Source organism: Hylobates moloch, unplaced genomic scaffold (genome assembly GCF_009828535.3).
Source record: "Hylobates moloch isolate HMO894 unplaced genomic scaffold, HMol_V3 SCAFFOLD_8, whole genome shotgun sequence".
NCBI classification, from domain to species: domain Eukaryota; kingdom Metazoa; phylum Chordata; class Mammalia; order Primates; family Hylobatidae; genus Hylobates; species Hylobates moloch.
In genome coordinates this window covers 26,923,503-26,946,343 of record NW_026652283.1, presented here as the reverse complement: position 1 = coordinate 26,946,343, position 22,841 = coordinate 26,923,503, and the positions used below count along the sequence as shown (strand labels likewise).

Sequence of the window (22,841 nt, the reverse complement as noted above, 5' to 3'; positions counted from 1 at the left end):
TAAAAGTCCTGTATGTTAGATAACTTGATATTAAAAAATTGCCATATTCTACAGAAAATATGTCATAAACAAGATTCAATTATCTAAAGGATAACTGGCAGACCATAAATCCAAACAAGAAATTTAATCTATATTCACTGTTTGTATTAGTCTGTTTTCACACTGTTGATAAAGACATACCCGAGACTAGGCAACTTATAAAAGAAAGAGGTTTAATGGACTCACAGTTCCACTTGGCTGAGGAGGCCTGACAATCATGACGGAAAGTGAAAGGCACGTCTCACATGGCAGTAGACAAGAGAACTTGGCAGGGAAACTGCCCTTTATAAAACCATCAGATCTCGCGAGACATTTACTATCACAAGAATACTACAAGAAAGACACATCCCCATGATTCAATTATCTGCCACCAGGTCCTTCCCACAACATGTGGGAATTATGAAAGCTACAATTCAAGATAAGATTTGAGTGGGGACACAGCCAAACCATATCACTATTTAAAAACTCACTTTGCTAACATTTCATCCTATACATATTTAACATATAGTAGCCTCCTTTGACACTCACAAATTTAATCACATCTCCTATTCCTAAGAAATTATTAGGTAGAAACGACTTTGTGTTAGTTTGAAAGAAGTCCATAACCCTCAGAAAGAACTGGATTGCAGAAAGGTCAAATAGGGAAGCCTAAGATTTCTAAATTCTTCCTGAATCAGGTATTTATAGCACAATGTAAATATTTTTGTTGAAAATACACTTTCTAACACATACACATAAATATGCACAAACTTGGTAAATATAAAGCAGATATGGAGATTTATGTATTATCTCCCATTTCGAATTATCCATATATTTTTATGCATCCTTCCTCTATCTAGAATGACTCCATGGAAGCTCATTAACCTGTTTCCTCCCCAAAAAAAAAAAACTGACTCAAAGTTACCTGTTTCAAATTAATGTATTTTAACTTTAATATCAATTTCCTGATGTAGCTACAACAAAGAATAACTAAAATTTAAAAGGTTGCTTTCTATCCCACTTCCAGATTAAAATTAAAAAGACACACTTCTCCCTATTTCTATCAATAAATAGAGCTAAAAAGTTTGGACATTTTATTAAAACAAATGTAAGAGGATTCTGGAACGCACAGGGAAGGCAGACTAACTAGTGACCTGGGAATCCAAGGAATGACAAAGCAGTGAGTTCTGTGAGTTTTCTTTTAGCCTCATATATCCCAAACTGGGGAGTGGAATAGCCAGCAACCAGGAAACACCAACAGGCACAAAAGCCCCAATAAAAGTCAATCCTCTGTAACAAAAGGGCCATGAAAGGCACAATCTAGCAAGACAGAAAGCTTTTAGACAATAAACACCCTACACCAACCAAATACCACGGGGGAAAAAAAAAAAAAGCATGGCCCTAACTTTGAAACTTTTAATCAATAGTAAACAATGACTCAAACAAAATACTTTCTTCTAAATAGTCATAGTGTAGGCCTATTGAACAATGTCCCTACAGGACACTGAAAAGACACGCTGCTCACCTTTTTCCTTATTTCCAAGTTTCGCCTTTATTTTTAAACCACCTCTGTCACAAAAGGCCAAGTACCGAGCCTAGATTTCCATTCTCGCCCAGCAACAATGAAGTGCCCATAGATGACCTCGATGTGCTATCAGAGAAAACCAAGTAGTTGTGAAGACAGTTTTAGGACTTCTATCCCCATCCAAAAGGAAAAAGACTCTCTCTTCCTCCTTTCCTGTGTCAGAGGAAGCTGAGTGGGAAGCCAGAACTTTTATAACTATCCGGAGGTAAGAAGATCTCACCTAATCTCACTGTAAGGCACCCGTGGAACAGTAATAAGGTGCCTCTCCCCCTCCCAGCCAGGGATGTATCTGCTAAGGCCTGTGGGAGCCCTGAAATCCCACCTTATCCCATGAGTAAGGCAGTAGCCCTCCTACCCAGGGTGTCAAAGGGGGCTGAGTGGAAAATTTGTCATTTTACTTGCACTTGACATTAACAAAATGGTTAATCTTTTCCCAAACTATACAGTATCAGATGAGGCCTGCTAAAATACAAGATTTAAATAAGATCCAAGGTGTCATACAAAATACCCAAAATATGCAGGATAAAATTAAAAAACACTCATCATACTAAGAATCAGAAAAATCTCAACCTGGGTAAGAAAACACTATCAATAGTAACACTGAGATGATACTTTTCTAACAAGGATTTTAAAGCAACCATAATAAAAATGCTTCTGCAGGAAATTATGAACATGCTCGAAACAAACAGAATAGAAAGTTTCAGCACAGAATGGAAGGTATGAAGGAGAACCAAATGGAAATTTTAGAACTGAAAAATACAATAACCAAATAAAAAACAAAGAATTAGCACATCAAATGAATGGAAGGGACTGCGGATAGAAATCCTTTCCTCAGAGATGGTACGGTGACATATAAACTGAACAGTATGCCTACTTTAACTTCAATTTGGTTATGAGACCTCCTGGTACATTTTTCTATAATTTATTTAGCCAAGATGTTTAACACTCCAAGTTACTCTTTTATTCCCATGCCATAAAAAGGAGAGAGAAGCCTATTGGTCCTAAAATGAAGTCATCTGAAAAAAGTTTGCTTTGAAAGTACTGATCCTACAAAAGGAACCAGCTTTGAAGACTCAAGTCATCACTCCTGGATTATCACTATTAATAGTAAATGCAGTGAGAAAACAATGATAATGCCAGATAGCATTTATATTGGTCATTAATGTAAAAACAACCCGAAGTGATATATGTTAGGTCTCACATAGTCTCTCTGATATGTTACTGTTCCCATTTATAGATGGAAAAACTGAACTCTCAAAGATGTATGTCTCACTAAAGGGTCCAGAATAAGTCATTCAATGGAGACAAAGAAACACAAAGTTATCTCATTATTCAGTACTATGCGTTTTAATCAGCACCATAATTCCAAGGATGAGGTCAGTAAGTGTGGCTATACACAATGTAATTAGTCCTTGGGGAGCAGGGTGCATGATATTAGTTCATCTATTCATTCATCCAACAGTATTCACTGAACATGCACTATATGCCAGGTACTACTGGGAAGGAAAAGTTCTTAATCTCAAGGAATTTACACTGTAGTGGAGAAAAGACAGAAAATAAACAAATCAAAATAAAATAACGGGTAGGAATAAGTGGCATGGGAAAGAAAAAAATAAAAAGGGCTAGGGGATGCTGAGCAAGTACAAAGGGCCTTATTTTATACAGCATGATTAAGAAAAGCCTCCACAAGAGTAGCATTTGAGCAAATATCAGAAGGAAGCTAGAGTTCAGCGAGAGCTGTTAAAAGTATAATTTTCAAAAAGTTAATCTGACTCATGTAAATACCAATTGAAGATATACCAAAGATTTATTCTGTTCATTTACTAATGAATTAATCATTTATCTTAAGACTGAATGAATATTAAGACTGGTTCAAGAAGCATTTGAAGAACAGGATTTATATAGGAAATTTAACAATGGAGTGTTAACTAAGAGCACTAGGTTAGAGACAAAACCGGTTAATATCCTATAAGACCGAATGAATAAGATGCTAAGACTGGTTCAAGGAGTGTGTGAAGAACAGGATTTAGATAGGAAATTTAACAACATGGAGTGTTGGACTAAAAGCACTAGGTTAGAGATAAAACTTGTTAATATCCTATAGGGCAATTAATTATATTCTTTGAAGTTATCTTTTCTAACAGACAGAATTATTTCCATCTCTTCAGGGGAAAAAACTCTATAAATTAACATGTAACTTCACTACATCTGAGACTTATTCAAGAATAAACAGTGAGTCAAATAAAGTACATTCTCCTAAGTACTCCTGAGGTGGGCACATTAAAAAATGTCATCACAGGCGCTGAAAAGACACACTGCCTGCGTTTTTCTTATTTCCAAGTTTTGTATTTTTAAAAAACTTATCTACAGGAGGAACAGCATTCCAGGCAGGGATATGTGAGTGAATCATGGACCATACCCCTCCAATAGGCAAAGAATGTCCTTCCCCACACATACACATTCACCTATACCTTATTGTAAAGCTTGGTGTAAATAAATACCTGAGGGTAAACTGGAGAAGCTTGAAAATGTATATTGGAAAGAAAATAGGAATTGAGTCTGGGATCTGATTTGATTTACATTTTTAAAACACTACTCTTACCTGCTGAATTAAAAACTCATGAAGGAAAAGAACAACGGTGGAAGCTAGAAGACCACTTAGGAGACTATTACAGTGATCCAGGCAAATAAACAAGTAAATATATAATTTGTCAAATGTAAAAGGTGCTAGGAATAAAAATAAAGCAGACTATGATAAGGTGGATGGAGAAGATGTCAGCATTGTCTGGAAAGGCTTATCTGATAAGGTAATACTTGAACAGAGACTTGAAGGCTATGAAGAAAACGACGCAGGTATCTGAGGGAATCTGAGTACTCTGGACATTAGGAAAAAGAAAAATGACTGAGGAAAAAGAGGCAAGGAAAACAGAGGAAGAAGGGACATAAGGGAACACAGAGCCTTGAAAACCTGTTTAAGGACTTGGCTCTTAGTGTGGGAAAGATAAGAAGCCACCGAAGGTTTTAGAACAGAATAATGACATGACCAGCTTTAAGTTTCAATCAGATCACAGTGGCTGCAATGGTGTGTGGGCAGTGACAAAAGCAAAAGACTAGTTAGAATATACTTTAGTAATCCAAGGGAGAAATAATGATAATATACAATATGTTGATAGCGGTGACCACGATGATAAATGGTTGAAACCTGGATATTCTGAAGGTACAGCCAACAAATCCTGCTAAAGAAACAGACATTGAGTAAGTACAAAAAGGAAGGAGTAAGTTTTAGTCTTAGCAATTAGAAAGATGGAGTTGCCATTTACTGTGTTAGGTTAGACTGTAGAAGAAATAAATAAGAAAATTTAGGAAGGAGAAAAGGAGACAATTTATTTAAAAAAGTTAAGTATCTCAGTTCTGGATTACAGGATTCTAAATGTAATTCAAATGTAATTATTATAACAAAAATTAGAATCAACAGTTCCCAAAATGTATCCATCAGAAACAGAATATTTCTTACCAAATTGTTTGAGCTTCAAACTACTAATCCTCAAGGCTGCTTGCTCACAGACTCATATTTTTCAAAATGGGTGTCTTCCCATTAATTTAACCCATGTTGGTTAGTTTTATATATTTAAGCAAGTATCTGATTCTTCATTCATAAGATATTCATTATGCACTTTTTGAAATTATATCACATGCTTCATCAAAAGGCTTACATTTTAAATCTTAAGTTCAATCGCCTTACCTGAAGTTCTTTGTATCTATCTTGAAAAGAAATGGCCTCTTGCTCTTTTTCTTTTAGAAAGCCTTTTTCTAAGACATTATGCTTTTCCATCAATGATTCCACATCCTAAAATAAAAATCCAAATACAAGCTTTGTAATATTTAATGGCATAAAGTATAATTAGTTTTTTCAATGAATATGTCAGAAAACATTTGTCAGAGAAAGAATCCATGAGAAGTATGGCTTAAAATCTAACGATATTATAAATCGTATGCTTCACTCTAATTTCTAGGCCAATATCAAACATGGACATAACATTTACTCATTCCAACAAATGAATATGAGCATCTCAACTAATTTCATCAACATAATCTACCTCTACATACACTTTCTATAAATTTGCTAAGCTCTTTTGATAGATATATTCACAGGGAAGAAAGCATAAGTAAAGAGCTTACTAAAATGGCTGTATGCCTAAGTACTCTTGTCAAATATCCCGTGATTCCTAACTTCCCATAGGGAAAAGTTGATGTTGCAAAATTTCACCTCTTCATAAGAAACACAATACTACCTGCTTTCAAAGTAAATAAAAATGAACCAAAAAAGAAAGCAACAGTTAGAAAAAAACTAGTAAACGATGTTCATATCTTTAAAAGTACATATGTAAAATATATTTCTTATCAAAGGCTTTTCCAAGTGATAAGCTCATGACTGCTTTAAACCTACAGCCAAGGGAGAAAAGTATCTTCTTCCTCTGATGAGTTTTTAATCAGAGTTTGAGATTATATCAAATTTCTAATATTTGCAATTCAAACATTTCTTAGGCAAATGTAAATATACCTGTTTAATTCTCTGTTTTTCTTCTTCAGATACTTTGAGTTTAATCTCCAGACTTGAAATTTTTTGCTGAAGCTGTATGTTAGATACACTGGCTTCAAGCTCCTCAGAATCATCCACAAGGGCAATTGTTCCATTACTTTTTTCATCGGTTAAACCCAATGGAAAAAGTGAGATATCCAGATGAGTGTGTGTTGATTGCTGAATCTAAACCACATTAAAAAAAAAATACACAAGAGAGGAAAGTTTACACTACACCAATAATGAAAACATCCAAAGGGCACTAGAAACCACATTTGGAAATTAAGTTGTTGAAAAGGTTCTGAAATTATTTCACCCTTTAAGTAAATCAAGAGAAGACCTCAAACTTTTACAACAACCCAATCTTTGCTGTAAGAAACAAAACTTCCTCTTAATTTTGAAATCTAAAGTATTCATTATTTTGCTACCAATGCACTAAAAGACTTAAAACCTTTCCCTATGCTTGAAAATGTATGAATAAGGATAGACATATCTGGTTGTTAACAATTCTTAAATTTACACACAAACCTAGAAATTTGTTTATATTTTAAACTGTAAATCAAACTCTGAAATTTATCAATGACCTCTATTGATCACCACTGTCTCGCAAAATTAACAGGTGACTCAAAATTGTGTACAGCACTTTAGAAATTGGGACTAACTCCAGCAGCTAGCATAAATTCTTGCTTTAAAAAATATTTGAATGAATAAACCTTATAACTGCTATATTTTTGGTTTTTACTCTAAAATTGAAATAGTTTCTCAAATACTTGAAAATGTGCAGTAAGATTTGCTGAAAAGAGAAATACTTAATCTTCTTTGTATTATTTTCCCTTTTCAAGTTCAAGATTTGAAATGCAAAGCCAAGTAAATTTTAATAAATGAGATACTCAAATCATACTTTGGTAACTAAGGCTACTTAAATACTTTGCAATTGTGCCACGAAACAAACATATTATCTAGTTTTTTTGAATTCTAAGTATTAGCCTCAAAATTAGAATATCTATTGCAGAAATACTTCTTTTAGATAAATAGGCTAAAAAAGAAATTTAAAAAGATCAATTAAATTAGCAGGCAATTTTTTAAATATGCAAACCTCCTTTAAAAATGTGCTTGTCTTTACCTGTGCTTTAGGAATAGTTTGACTCACAATGCTATTCTCTGCATGTGTATCCTCTGGTGACGAAATAATGGCATCAGAAGAGAGGCAGCCAATGGCAGAAGAGTGGTCATGGTCCAGTACAATCTCAGGAGAAGATGGTGAAAGATGGACTCCAGATACTAAAGAAAAACAACAACAAAAAGGATTATTAAAGAGAAAACAGAGAGGGAACAGGTTGAAGGGAAGAAAGAGAGCTGAAATACAGTAAAAGAAAAAAGTAAGGAAAGTAAAAGCAATGAGAATGAAAAATCAGGATTCTATGACTATTCCTCAGGGTCCAAGCTGTGAAAGCTAAAACTAGTGTTTTTAATTTAACATGACATTTCCATGTAAGATCCAGGCAAACAAAATAGTTTTATAAAGTCTTAGTGTTTACATACTAACACAGTGCCATAAGAAGTACATTTCTAACATAGAGAAAATACTCATATATATATATATATAAAATATATTATATATTCATACATTTCATTCAGAAAAATCCATTTAATTTTTTAAAAAGCACTAGAGTGCCTACCAGTGCCAGTCACAGGCATTAGGGACTGAAGAGACAGCAGTGAGCAATACAGATGCACCCATGTACTCAATGGCTTTATGACTCGGTAGGCAAGTCAACCAATTAATATTTATTACAATAAAATAAGGGAAAAGAACAATTACTTTGAAACAACTAATCCAACAATAACTGCATTAAAGTCTCTTTTGTGACAAACAAAAGATATTTCATGCTAAAATAAAGTCAGTTTATGTTTGCTGAATTGTCCATACAGAAAAATAATAACTTTTCTTTTCTTTTTCAATTAGCTTTAAAAAAACAGATTGTGATTAGAGCTCAAATATAAAGGTCCTGAAAGGAAATTCAAATATCAAGTATGACATAGGACAAAAGTACAGATACAAGCAAGATAAACATGTCATACATATGTTACTTGATTTTCCAATGTTCTTTCTAAAAATTCAAATAAGTGTATATTATGTATTTTAAAATTTAAGGAAAGTGAGTCACTTTTTGGTGCAGCTCATTTATACATTTTAACTTTCTAAACTATAAAGACCTTTATTCCACATTGGCATCAGTAGCAACGTCAGTGAAGTTCTACCATAAACTCTGGAAGGCAGCTCACAATGAAAACTGCATGTTTCCCTGAAGAAAGACATTTATAAGGCCATTAGATATAAACAAAATAACAAATACATCAATTTGTGACTGATATTCTAAGAATTCAATTATACACACTTTTATTATGTAACAATATTGCATTTTTAGCAATATTGCATTTTTGAGATATTATGTGCCATACTATATAATTAATATAGTCTAGCTTCACCCATAGGCATTTCTTTTATTTTTTTTTTTTTGAGACGGAGTCTCACCCCCTCACCCAGGCTGGAGTACAATGGCGTGATCTCGGCTCATTGCAATCTCCACCTCCTGGGTTCAAGCAATTCTCCTCCTTAGCCTCCCGAGTAGCTAGGATTACAGGCACTCGCCACCATGCTCAGCTAATTTTTGTATTTTTAGTAGAGATGGAGTTTCGCCATGTTGGCCAGGATAGTCTCAATCTCCTGACCTCATGATCCGCCCGCCTAGGCCTCTCAAAGTGCTAGGATTACAGGTGTGAGCCACCACGCCTGGCCAGGCGTTTCAATTCTTTAACTCAAATACAGAAAAGTGAAATTTTAATTGATGTTTGTACTTGGTATCCCTACTTCAAAAATTATTTTTTTTCTAATCTTCACTATTCTATACAAGCAGAATAGTGAGAGTTCTTCAAAACGTCAAAATATTCCCACTTCTAATTCTGTATCGTAATTTACAACAAAAATATTACTAATGAATTTTTAAAGACATGAAAATAACTAGTACAGTGGAATGAGAAGGAATACAGCCTTGTGATTAAGAGCATAGACTCTAGAACCACACTGCCACACCAGGTATAGAACAATGGACAAGTTACTTAACTTCTCTGTGCTTCAGTTTCCTCACCTATAAAATGGGCAGAGATTTCGCTGATAAGGTTGAAATGTGGAAAACATGTAAAGCATTTAGTACAGTGTTGACATTTTATTATTTTAATGATATTATTAAAATTTATTGAGCAAGTATGTTTATTTAAAGGTATATATGTGGCTGTGATCCTGTATTCAAGAAACTATTAACAGTTTCATTCTGATCCAACACCTATTTTAATATTTATTATTTATGTTACTCATATTTATAGGTGTAAGATAAGATGTCATGCTGTCCCAAGTTAAATTCTCATCCTGTAACATTAAATGTTCAAGTGTATCATATTAGGGAGAAAGGAGGGAACGTGGGTAGAAAACAGGAAGAGTGGGAGCGAGTAAGAAAGAAAAGAGAAAAAGAAAGAGATGAAAGGGAGAGGTTGAAGCAGGACAGCAGAGAGAGGGAATGAAGGTACCCTGAATCGCATACTAGCTAGTACCGTACTATGACCCTTTCTCTTCATAACCAAAGTTCTTGAACAGTTCATAACCCTAGTCTCCATTTTCTTCTTCCTCGACCCAATCTTCACCACTCCACTGGATCTGCTATTTAAGATAATACTTGTCATATCAGATACTATTAAATCAAATAAACACTTCTGATCTTATCTTTCTTTAGTTCTCCAGAGAACATGATAATGACCCTCCATTTTTCTTAAAACTCCTCCTTTGGTGCTTGTTACACATGATCTCCTATATTTATACCTAACATTTTGACTACCATTTCCTTGATTCCTTTGCAGGCTCTTTCTCCAATAAACCACAAGTTTCATTATTTCATATCTCTTCTGATCTTCTCACTGCACTGAATATTCCGGATTACCACTTTCAAAACCCATTCTTCAAATTACCACCTCTAAGCTAATGATACCCAATACATCTCTGATATAAATCACTCTGCAGAAATCTAGATCTATATACTCACCTTACTACCAGATAGTTTCATTCAGTTGTCCAACAGGTATACCAAACTTGCCCATCATCTTAAATAAACCTGCTTTGCTTCATGTTTTCCATCTCAGTTAATAATACATCAAAAAACCATTTGCTCAAGCCAGAAATGATACCACTAAGTGCTAACTTCACTCCAGTCACACCGTACTACTAACATTCCCTGACTCTGCCCCATTTGTTCAGTACCTCTGTGACCTCACAATATTATTGTCTAGGTAAAAGCCATAAGAAATGGATTCAAATTTAAACATTAACAATTTATGCATTATGTAGCCTTAGGCAAATTACAATAACTCTTCTAAGCCAAAGTTTGCTCTTGTGAAAATGGGGAAATAATAGGTAGCTCAAAATGATGTTATACAGCTTAAATGAGATAATGCATACCAACCACCTAGCTCAGTGACAGGTACATGGTAAACATTCAGTAAATGGAAGTTGTCATTGAAGTTATAAGTTGGCAACATTCAAAACAAGCTTTTCCAGAAATCTTTTCACACCTATCCCATTATTCACCCAAGTACAATATAATTCTAATTTTCTATTATCTGTTAAGATACTACAAGATTTCTAAGAAATAGTGACAAACCATTGCATAATAATATATGGGATACATTTAAAGCAGTGATTAGAAAGAAAACTTCATAGCCCTGAACACTTCAATCAAAAAACAATGAATTAAATTCCGAGCTCAGACTAAAAAGGAAACAAGAAAATTTAAAAAGTAGAATAAGGAAAATAATAAAGATACTGCATTCATTGAAGTAGATTAATAGGAAAAAGGGTACATATAACTAATCAAAATCCTGAATTTCAAATGAAAATTAAACAAAATAGTAACTAACAATAAAAGAGAAAGAACTCAAATATACAAAATTAAATGACAAGGAGAATATAGCTTTTAAAACAGAAAAAAATAGTAAGTAATAAGGCTCTTCTAAAGATTTCTAAGTAAATCAAAGCATTTAGAAAAATGAAAAAATTCCTAAAGAACTGTAGTTTCTAAAAGTTGATCTGATAAAATATTTTTTTCAACTTTTGAAAATAAATTTTCTTGTGAAAAATAGGCAACTACCCAACAAAGAAAGCACTAGGCTCAGATTATTTCAAGAGGATTTCTACCAAAAATTCAAACATTATATAAACCCAATATTCTAAAATTGAGAACACTGAAAATGAAGGAAAACTTCATTAACATTACTACAATTAACATAACATTAATAGTAACACCTTATAAAGACATTAAAAATTAGAAAAATTCAAGATTTTCAGATTAGAGTATCACTTATAATGAAGTATAAGTTCTAAATAAAATATTAACAAAATGAATCCAGCACCATATTAAATGATATGTAATGAACCAATAGAACTTACTCCAGGAATGCAAGACTGGTTACCTATTACAGAATTCATTAATACTCCATATTAACAGAATTAAAAAGAAAAATTATGTGATTATCTCCAGACTCTGGAAATGACTGTGATAAAGCTGAACACCCATTTCAGTTAAAAACAATCAAAAATAGAAACTGATGGACATTTTCTTAAGATAATAAAATATATAAACCTCAGCCCTAAAGGCAGCAACTTAACTAATGGGAAAAGATTAAAGGTGTTTCCGTAAAGATGAGGAATAAGAAAAGGATGCTACTAACTTTATATCTTTAAACATTGTACTAAAGGCACAAATCAATGCAATTCAACAAGAGAAATGAAATAGCACCATAAAAATAGAAAAAAGGTGAGAACAATTTCATGCTTCCATCATGAGAATACATATAAAATTAATTCTAATAATAAAAGCATTGAGAAGAGTAGCAGGATATAAACTTGACCAGCAGAAACCAACATAATTCATATGTAAAAACAATAACCATTTAAAGAATGTAATGGTAGAGAAAATAACTACTTTTCACTGCAACAAAGACACGATACAGTACTTAAGAATAAATTTAGCAAGAAATGTGAGGAAAACTTTAAAACACTCCTGAAAGACGTAGACCTAAACAAAGGTAAAGATATCTCTTGTAATAGGATAGAACATCTAAATATTATAATCCCAGTCCTCTCTTAATTAATGTATAGGCTTAATACAATCCCAGTAAGTTTTTTATAATGAAGTTAGATAAATGGGCATTAAATGTCACATTAAAAAAGTGAGCCTGAAAGAACAGAACAACACTAAAAGAGAAAAGCTATGTGGGGAATACCATTCCCTCTTATTAAAATATACTAAATTAAACTATATTAAAACATACTACTATTTATCAAAATTTGCTGTATTAAATTATGTTATATAATCGCTATAAATAAGATGGTATATTATTTGGCAGAAGAACACATCAGAAAGTCCAAAATAGATCCAAGTATGTGTGAAGCAAGTATGTGATAAAAGCAGCATTTCAAATCACTGAGTCAAAGATGGGCCTGTTAATAAATAGTGATAGAACAATTGATTAGTTGTTTGGAAAAAATGTGTTAAATCAAATTAAACTCTTATATCATATCATACACAAAAGAAACTCCAAAGAGGATCAGGGATCTAAACCGTTTAATAATGAGATCATATACTCTACGAGAAAATATGAGTGAGTTCTTCTTCACCTTAGACATAAGAAAAGGCATTCTAACTATGGCTAGATTATAGATACAACACAAGGAAAGACTGACTAATTTCACCATAGAATATATTAAATGTTTTTTCTGTCAAAACAAATATAAAAACCAACTAACAAGTTAAAAAAAACTAATATGTATAACACGTATCACAGATAAGGGCCAATATTCCTAATAAATAAAGAACATTTAAAACCTGGGGAAAACAATAATATTTCCTAATAAATAAAGAACATTTAAAACCTGGGGAAAACAATAATATGTATAACATGTATTACAGATAAGGGCCAATATTCCTAATAAATAAAGAACATTTAAAACCTAGGGGGAAAAAAAAAGGTTGAGGGAATAAAAAATACCCATACAATGAACAAAAGATGTGAACGATTTACCAAAATGAAAATATACAAAAGGCCCTTAAATATATGAAAAGACAAAGATACATACATCTACTTATTTGCTGTAAAGGAAACGTATGAAGGATAAAGCCAAAAACAAACAGGACTGATAGTGGAAGATAGGCAAGAATGAGATGGAAAGATAATAAATGAATGGCAAGAAATCGCTCTCCTCTGAATACAGGTTTTAATACAGTTCTCAACTTTTGGCACCATGTTAATGTTTCACATACTCAATAAAAGAAGAATGAAATCAACAGGCAGGGGAATGAGAAATCCTAAAACAGAATACAAAGAACAACAAATGAACTTGCAAATGAATAACCTGATCATGTAACACAGTATGAGAGAGGGAGGGGTAAGAACTAACCCAAGTTACTTTGGGACATAGTATTTTGATTGAATGCCCTCAGTGTAAGAACAAAAAGAACACTAAATAAATACTGAGGAGAATAAGAAAAATGAGAAGGAAAAGGAAGAAAATGATAAAGCAAATGTGGTAAAATGTTAACCTTTGAAGAAAATGAAGGAAGGATATATGGGAATTATTTGTCCATTTCTTGAAGGTTTTCTGTAAGTCACAATAAAAGTAAAGAGGAAACAGCAAAGGGGAAATTATATAATAAAAAAGAAACAACACATTTAAAGAATTACTCATCAGAGGAAAAATAACTTGGTCTCCACAAAATCCTTCCCTAGGCAAAACTGCTAAATAAAGAAAGACTTGCTACCACTAAAAATATATATCAGAATGTTTCTACCAGTTACTGTTCATAACAGCAAATAAGTGGCAACAACCTAAATACTCACTGACATAAAATGGGTACCTGAGTTGTGGCATAATCATTTATTTAGCAGTGAAAATAAAGAAACTACAGATATATGAAACAACAAGACTGGATCTTAGAGACAAAAATTTGGTTTAAAAATATAAATCCTGAAGATTTCGAACAGTATGAACCCATTTTTATAAAGCACATAAGCAAAGTTCATATATATATATATATATACACACACACACACACACACACACACATAATTTTTTGTCTTTTTTTGACAAAGGCAAAGGGATAGGGTAGAAGAAAAATTATGAAATTGGTTAACACTCTAGTTCTTAAGTTAAATAGCAGATTCAGGTGTGTTATTTTTAAATATAACAAAGAAAAATAAAAAAATAACTATACCTGCTTAAAAATATACTTCTAAAGACTTTTGTTTCAATATCCTACCTAATTGGAATAATCAACCCCCAGGAGTCACATTAACCCCCAGTCAAAGCATGCTCTGAGTTAATAGGATAGGAAAAGATCCAGCTTCAAAGTAAAGACTAATAGGGGCCAACTAGCTTTTGTGGGGGCGGGGGGGGGAACTCAACCATCAGCAACAGACCAATAAACACAAAATTTGGAGATGCAAGCCTTTCTGGCATGCTGCTAATCAGACCAATACGACATATGGAAAGTTGAATGTAAAGTGCTTACAATTCATAGGCACTATTAATTTATGAGGCATCAGAGGAATTTTCAGAAAGTTGTTGAATTTGATACTATGTTTACTAAGTGTTTCATAATCCAAATCCAATTTTTAATATAAAATGAGAAAACAAATGAATAGCATCTGTGAAAGAAAAGAGAGCATATTATTTCCCTCTAAGTGAGAACTAGATTTTTTTCAGTTAAACCTCTACAGTTTTTGCTATGCTACAATTCACATAGCTTCACTAATTTAAGATGACTGCCCTGTAACATCCAACCCTTAGAAGAAAATCTGTCCTGGTAAATACTGTCCACGTATATAGACACAAAGTATTATTTTATAGTAATGATGGTATACATTTTTTAAATGTGTGTGCTTAATAAATGGGAAATTGTAAACATAATTTTTAAATTACAAATTCTAGTATGTAAAATATAATTATCTTCTCACTTAGTCAAGGTGGAATTTTTAAAGTTTCAAAGTGCTTACAGTATTCTTTGGTCTATTAAAAATTGTGTAGTGTCAGTCCTCATGCCCAAAATCTTTAAATGCAGGAAATCAGGTATGCCCAACAACACCTACTTCCACAAAAACACAGCCAAAATTGTTTTAAGAGAAATCTATAAAATTTTGTTTCTCTGGGTATGTTGTTTGTTTGCTTGCTTTTAATGCTTAAGCAGAGTATAGATACAATTTGCTTTATTTTAAATGTGAAATCCTTGGTTTTCTAAGATTTAGAGAATACAAAGTCAGCACAATATTCCTTCACAGCTACAAAGCAAAACAAAAGTGCAATGAATGGCAGTTCTTCATTTTTAACTTTGTAAGGGTAACTAGCAAGTCACTTGGACATATCATTTTTCATTGACAGACCTCTTCTAAAGCACAAAAAGCTAACTATGTCAAAACATGACACAGGCGAAGGAGCACCAAATTTCCAAACAGTATGCAATTTTTTTTCCCAGTAATTCTGTTTGTGGTCATTTCTGTTTCATTTTACATAAACATAATAACTCTTGTTAATTCTAAATAAGAAATGAGTAAAAATAGCCATGCACTTTTACCTATACCCCCCCCAAAAAAATCTGTTTATCTCTGTTAATGATTAAAATAATTCAGGAGGAATATGCCAATAAAATAATGATTTTTATAACTTGTAACTCAGAAAATAGTTTTGACCTTTAATTTTCATTCAAACACCCTATTATCCAATGCAGGTCCACATTTTTATCCCATTCTTTCATTTTTTAGGTACATTAGAGGCTGATGACTATCTGCTTGCATAAACTGTCATCTCACCTCTGATCCCCAAATGTATTTTCAGGTCTATGTTGTTGAATCCACATCTTCCTATTCAATGCTCATTGCTGACACCTTTGAAAATCACTCATGTAGGGAAATCACTGTTATGAAAAACAGAGAATTTGCAAGTGCTTATGGGGATCCAAATCGCATATCTAAATATGAAGATGTTACTAAAAAAAAATTGAAACTAAGTGTACACATTTCTTTTAAAATTTACAGAAAATGGTGAAAGTCAGTGTTTAGAAAATCATTGTTTCTATCCAAGGAGGGTTCCTCACAGGAAATAACCCTTGATATATAACGTATATGCTTATATATTATATGTATAGATATATAGATGTAATATAATGGATTTTAGGATGTATCTAAGACATCTAGGTTGGAAATTGAAGGAAAAATATATAATAGCTTTTAAAAGGCCAAGATGGAGGAACACAGGAAACAGAAATGATCACTTTCTTAATAAAATGATTACATCATTGATAAAATTTCTACCATTTTAGTTATTTTTAATTATTTTCTAGAGTTACTGGCATACTATAAACAAAGACTCCACCTCTACTCGCTTCTCTGAGGAATAACAGTGTTCCAGAGGGCTGTTTGGGTAACACTGTATACTACAAATTGCAATAATCAAATTTCGGAATTACACAAATGACAAAAAAAACTGTTACCATTTCTAAAAGAGATGCAGAGGAAGAGACCTGGTAATCTTTTGCTAGCATAGTCAACATAAAATTATATAATATAAACATAAATATAAATATAACTTTTTGAATGGGAAAATTTAAAAAATAAAAAATTTGAAAATAAAATTAAAAAAAAATCATTCCCCACTGCTTCTTTAATATCACAGCAAGAAAACCCCACAGCATCCAAAAATAAATGAAAGTAGAAATAAACTAATGAAGTATAATACAATAAAAAATTACATAAGGAGTCTAAACAGTTTGAAGAATATGGGAGGAATATTCCAAAATCATAGTATCTTTTATCCAAATTTACTATCTAAAAATAAAAGGCTTTCTTCTTTTAACTCTTGCTCACACTGAGTGAACAAAATTCTAAGCAATTTCTGAAGTGCAAGAAAAAAATTATATCACACCTTAAGCTAAAGCGATACGTTTTGAATACATCATTTTAAAATGTTAAGTTCCTGCTGAGGTAGTTTTTGGCTCCTGAGTCTCTAGAAACTAGATCCTTAAGAAATTTTTTAAACTCATTAGAACATAATGACACACTTAAGAAAACAGTGCCTGTGTTCTTTATTGGACTCATTTATCTAATCACTTATTCAAAATACAATCATAGAGTAGTACTATATTCAAGACACTATGTAATGTACGATACAGAGCAATCCTTTACATTAGAAGACTTTACCCTGAGAATATCACACTGGTATTAATAAAAAATAAATAAATTATTATCTAAAGTACTTAGTTGTTAAGTGTCTTGGAACGACTTGCCATTGCTTGTAGTTTGACATCACCATTGCAACACTCCAAATAGCAAATGATTAAAATATTAGTGTGCTGTATATCAAAGGTGTTCAATAAATCAATTTATTTTAAAAATTTCATTTAGACATTTCTTGGAAATATTTTAAATATAAAAACATGATTTTCAAAAAAAAAGATAAAATCTTGACTCACAGAGATAAAGTAGATATATATTAAAGATTTTATTCTACTCATACAATGAGGGAACCAGGCAAATGTTATAATCACTTCAAAGGAAAAATCATTTAAAATAGAACAAATTTATAGAGAATGAACAAATATTGAAATAAATTGCAAATGGAGGTGCAACTGCTTTTTGCTAAAGGTGCAGAGTCAATCAGAATTTCATGTCTATCAGTTCCTATAACATATGAAGAGCTGTAATTATAAAATAACTCAAAGACAATGAACAGGGCTAGAATCAGATAACCCTGAAACTTGTGCTGAATGTAGACAATGAATAGTTTTCATTTCAAAATATCTTTTTTTACATGACTATTAATTCATTCTCACACTGCTATAAAGATACTACCTGAGACTGAGTAATGTATAAAGAAAGCAGGTTTAGGTCAGGCGTAGTAGTTCAAACCTGTAATCCCAGCACTTTGGGAGGCTGAAGCAGGCGGATCACCTGAGGTCAGGAGTTCCAAACCAGCCTGGCCAACATGGCAAAACCCCATCTCTACTAAAAATACAAAAATTAGCCAGGTGTAGTGGCACATGCCTGTAATCCCAGCTACTCGGGAGGCTGAGGCAAGAGAATCGCTTGAACCCAAGAAGCAGAGGTTGCAGTGAGCCGAAATCGTGCCACTGCACTCCAGCCTGGGCAACAAGAGTGAAATCCCATCTCAAAAAAAAAAAAAAAAAAATAGAGAGAGAGAAAGCAGGTTTAACTGACTCAGTTCCACATGGCTGGGGATGCCTCAGGAAGCTTACAATCACAGCAGAAGGCAAAAGGGAAGCAGGCCCTTTTTTCGCAAGACAGAAGGAGAAAGAGAGCCAGAGAAGGGAAAGGGCGACACTTTTAAACCAGAAGATCTTGTGAGAACTCATTATCACAAGAACAGCATGCGAGGGAAACCATCTCCATAACCCAATCACCTCCCACTAGGGCCCTCCCTTGACATGGGGGGATTACAATTCCAGATGAGATTTGGGTGGGGACACAGAGCCAAAGCATATCAATGACCAAAAAGAACAGCTCAAATTTCTGTTAAGTGAAATGAAAAAAGGGGAGAGAACTGTCATTGACCTGGTACATACTCTGGTCTAGGTGCTGTGCAATATTTTTTTGTGTGTGTCAACTTATTTCATCCTCTCTATAACAACCATTTCAAAAACGAAGAATCTAAGATTCTGAGTTTAATTGTAAAGTACAAAATTTCACAAACTAGAAGACTGTCAAGTCACGATCAGAATTCATGTCTGTTTGACTCTAAAGCTCAAGCTCATATTCTCCACTCCACAAGTACTAAAAATGCAAGTTAAAATCATGTTAAGATTTTGGGCGTGTGTGTGTTATTTTTCTAGTAGTTAAACCATGAAAAATACAGGCAAGGAGCAAGGCCCACTGCAGACAAGGAGGTGAGTACAGTGTCCCAGCTACTGGGAGGGCTGAGGTGGAAAGATGGTTTGAGCCCAGGAGTTCGTGGCTGCAGTGAACTATGATCACATCACTGTACTCCAGCCTGGGTGGCAGATCAAGACCACATCTCTTTGAATAAAAAAAAAAAAAATACAGACAAGGAAACAATACAGAGAACCAAATAGGAAAAGGATAAGTTAAAAAAGAGACAGAGAGACGAAAACTTCAAAAAGAATTTTAAGAAACTAATGTTTTCAATAAAGTATATACTTAAATTGATACCAACAACAGAAGTTAATGTTTTATCATTAAATGCCTAAAGAGAAAGCAAAACATGACTACCAGCTAGCATATATACAGTGATTTAACAATGCCAATTAAAAGAAGAAAATAAGAGCAACAGTCCTCAAATAAGCTCTTAACTATATCCTACTGCCAGTAGAAAACAAAACTTAATGAAGTAAAACAAAACTACGTTAAAGTCCCCTTCTGCCCATCTAGTTAATTATAATGGGAAATCTAGTTACAGTATGTGAATATTAGCAAAATGAAACACAATTATTTGTTCTTTCTTCTCTTTCTTTGAACCTTCAATATAAAGCTTGCCACAATTTGCATTCATTTAAGCTACAAAGATTATTTTCAGTTCTCTTACTTCTGTATGTGCTAGTTTTTCCTCAGTTGCAGATTTTATGTCTTATTCTCTGAATGAGCTTCTACTGTTCTTACTATTTTCTATCTATATGCCCAAGACACTCTTGCTGTTAATCTTTTTATAATGTATATTAATAATCTTTGACTTAATCACTGTGCATTTTGAAATTAAAATCTTCTTCTTTTCTTTGCCTGTTATTTAAATCATAAAATAGAAATCTCTACGAAAAAGGCTTTTAGCACCTTATTGACAGTTATCAGATTACAAATTGCCAGAAGCTGACTCAGCATCCTAAAATGAAATAAACAACCCCATAATAATTTCCAGAGTACACACAAAATAAGTATTATTATATATAAACAGAATTATTCCCTTTAGAGTTTTAAGGGTACTTTGCCCAAGTTTACATCTACAATTTGAGAAGCATTGGGTACTATCTAATAGAGTACTCTATTTAAGTATTAACAAAGGCAATGTACGTCTACCTGACAATTTATATACTACATTCTTGTGGCTTTTATAAATTTGATAATCATAATAGTTTCAACAGCAGAAGACCAGCCTATTTTATATTAATATGGTGAAAATACTATTTATTAAAAAAAAAAACTTAGTCATCACACCAACATATACTTAGAGCTAGATACCTAAACACATGTGCCATCAACCCATAACAGGGACTCAAAAGCAAAATTTGAGCCTACTAAAGACTATAACTCTCAACTCAATGTTAGGTGTCATTATCTCCTCTTTTCAAGCAGGTTAAAAGAAATAGCAGCTATTAGACACCTAAACTCTTAAATGATCTCCAAGAAATTTTATATGCCCAAATTTACAAGGAACATATAGTTTAAATAAAGTTCTATTGTTATTATATGCATTAAAGTTAATCAGCCATAAAGGTGAAATAAATTGAAAATGGTAGATTTTCATTTGTATTAGGTTGTTGCACAAGTAACTGCAGTTTTTGCATTGTTGGAATTTGCTGTTTGATTTTAGAACACATTCTTAAATTAATGTGGTTATGTCATACATCATTTTAATGGGCATTTCTCACTTTATGTTCTTTTGCTGATGACATATTACCTGCTGTTTATTTTATGTTTATTTTAGACCATGGAAATGATGTTAGACAAAAAGCAAATGTGAGCAATTTTCTTATTTTAGTTCAAAATAGGTCATAAAGCAGCAGAGACAACTCGCAACATCAACAACGCATTTGGCCCAGGAACTGCTAATGAACGTACAGTGCATTGGTGGTTCAAGAAGTTTTGCAAAGGAGACAAGAGCCTTGAAGATGAAGATCACAGTGGCTGGCCACTGGAAGTTGACAACAACCAATTGAGAGCAATCATCAAGGCTGATCCTCTTACAATTACACAAGAGGTTGCCAAAGAACTCAGCATCAACCATTCTACAGTTACTGAGCATTTGAAGCAAACTAGAAAGGTGAAAAAGCTCAATAAGTGGGTGCTTCATGTGCTGAGCGAAAATCAAAAAAAAACATCATTTTGAAGTGTTGTCTTCTCCTATTCTATGCAACAACAATGAATCATTTCTCAATCAGATTGTGACATGCAACAAAAAGTGGATTTTATATGACAACTGGCAACTACCAGCTCAGTAGGTAGACTGAAAAGAAGCTCCAAAGTACTTCCGAAAGCCAAACCTGCACCAAAAAAAGGCCATGGTCATTGGTTGGTGGTCTGATGCTGGTATGATCCACAACAGCTTCCTGAATCTCAGCAAAACCATGTTAGCCAGGATGGTCTCGATCTCCTGACCTCATGATCCGCATGTCTCCGCCTCCCAAAGTGCTGGGATTACAGGCGTGAGCCACCGCGCCCGGCCTTAGACAGTATTAAAAAGGAAATTTATAGCACTAAATGTCCACAAAAAGAAGTTAGAAAGATCTCAATTTAACAACCTAACATCACAATTAGGAGAACTAGAAAACCAAGCTAGCAGAAGACAAGAAATAACCAAAATCAGAGCTGAACTCAAGGAAACTGGGACAAAAAAAATTCAAAAGATCAATGAATCCAGCAGTTGGTTTTTTGAAAAAATTGGTAAAATAGACCACTAGCTAGAAAAATGAAGAAGAAAAAAGTAATGATCCAAATAAACACAATTAGAAACAACAAAAGGGATATTATCACTGACCACACAGGAATATAAAGAACCATCAGAGAATATTATGAATACCCCCATGCATGCAAACTAGAAAATCTAGAAGAAATGGATAAATTCCTGGACACATACACCCTCCCAAGACTGAACCAGCAAGAAATTAAATTCCTAAACAGATCAATAACAAGCTCCCAAACTGAATCAATAAGTAGCCTACCAACCAATAAATGCCCAGGACTAGACATATCCACATCCGAATTCTACCAGATGTACAGATAACAACTGGTACTATTCCTACTGAAATTATTCCAAAAAACTGAGGAAGAGGGTCTTCACCCTAAGCCATTCTATGAGGTCAACATCACCCTGATACCAAAACCTGGCAGACACACAACAAAAAAATAATTACGTCATGCCAATATTCTTGATGAACATCAAATGCAAAAACACTTCCGGCAAACCAAATCCAGCAACACATCAAAAACCAAAATCAAGGAGGCTTTATCCCCGGGATGCAAGGTTGGTTCAACATTCCTAAATTAATAAATATGATTCATCGCCTATACAGAACTAAAGACAAAAACCACATGATTGTCTCAATAGATGCAAAAAAAGGCTTTTGATAAAATTCAACATTTCTTCATGTTAAAAACTCTCAATAAACTAGGTATTGAAAGAACATGCCTCAAAATAATGAGACACATGACAAACCCACAGCCAACATCATAATGAATGGACAAAAGCTGAAAGCATTTCCCTTGAAATCCAGCAAAAGACAAGGATGCTCTTTCTCACCCCTCCTATTCAACATATTATTGGAAGTCCTGGACAGAGCAATCAGGAAAGAGAAAGAAATAAAGTACATCCAAATAAAA

General features: G+C 33.3%; 1 protein-coding gene across 17 annotated transcripts in view; it reads right to left on the bottom strand.

The window, feature by feature from the left end:
* CCDC91 (coiled-coil domain containing 91) overlaps positions 1-22,841 on the bottom strand; it is a 356,689-nt gene that overhangs the window by 232,285 nt on the left and 101,563 nt on the right. For 8 of the 17 annotated variants that reach the window (XM_058442151.1, XM_032159919.2, XM_058442152.1 and 5 more), the window contains 3 exons: positions 7,306-7,463; positions 6,165-6,368; positions 5,346-5,450 (listed from right to left, as the gene is read on the bottom strand). In XM_058442151.1, the coding sequence (XP_058298134.1) occupies positions 5,346-5,450; positions 6,165-6,368; positions 7,306-7,463 (467 nt within the window). Of the gene's footprint in view, positions 1-5,345; positions 5,451-6,164; positions 6,369-7,305; positions 7,464-8,399; positions 8,489-10,276; positions 10,479-22,841 lie in introns of those variants that run through there. The other 9 variants (XM_058442153.1, XM_032159925.2, XM_058442144.1 and 6 more) reach the window with 6 other exon arrangements.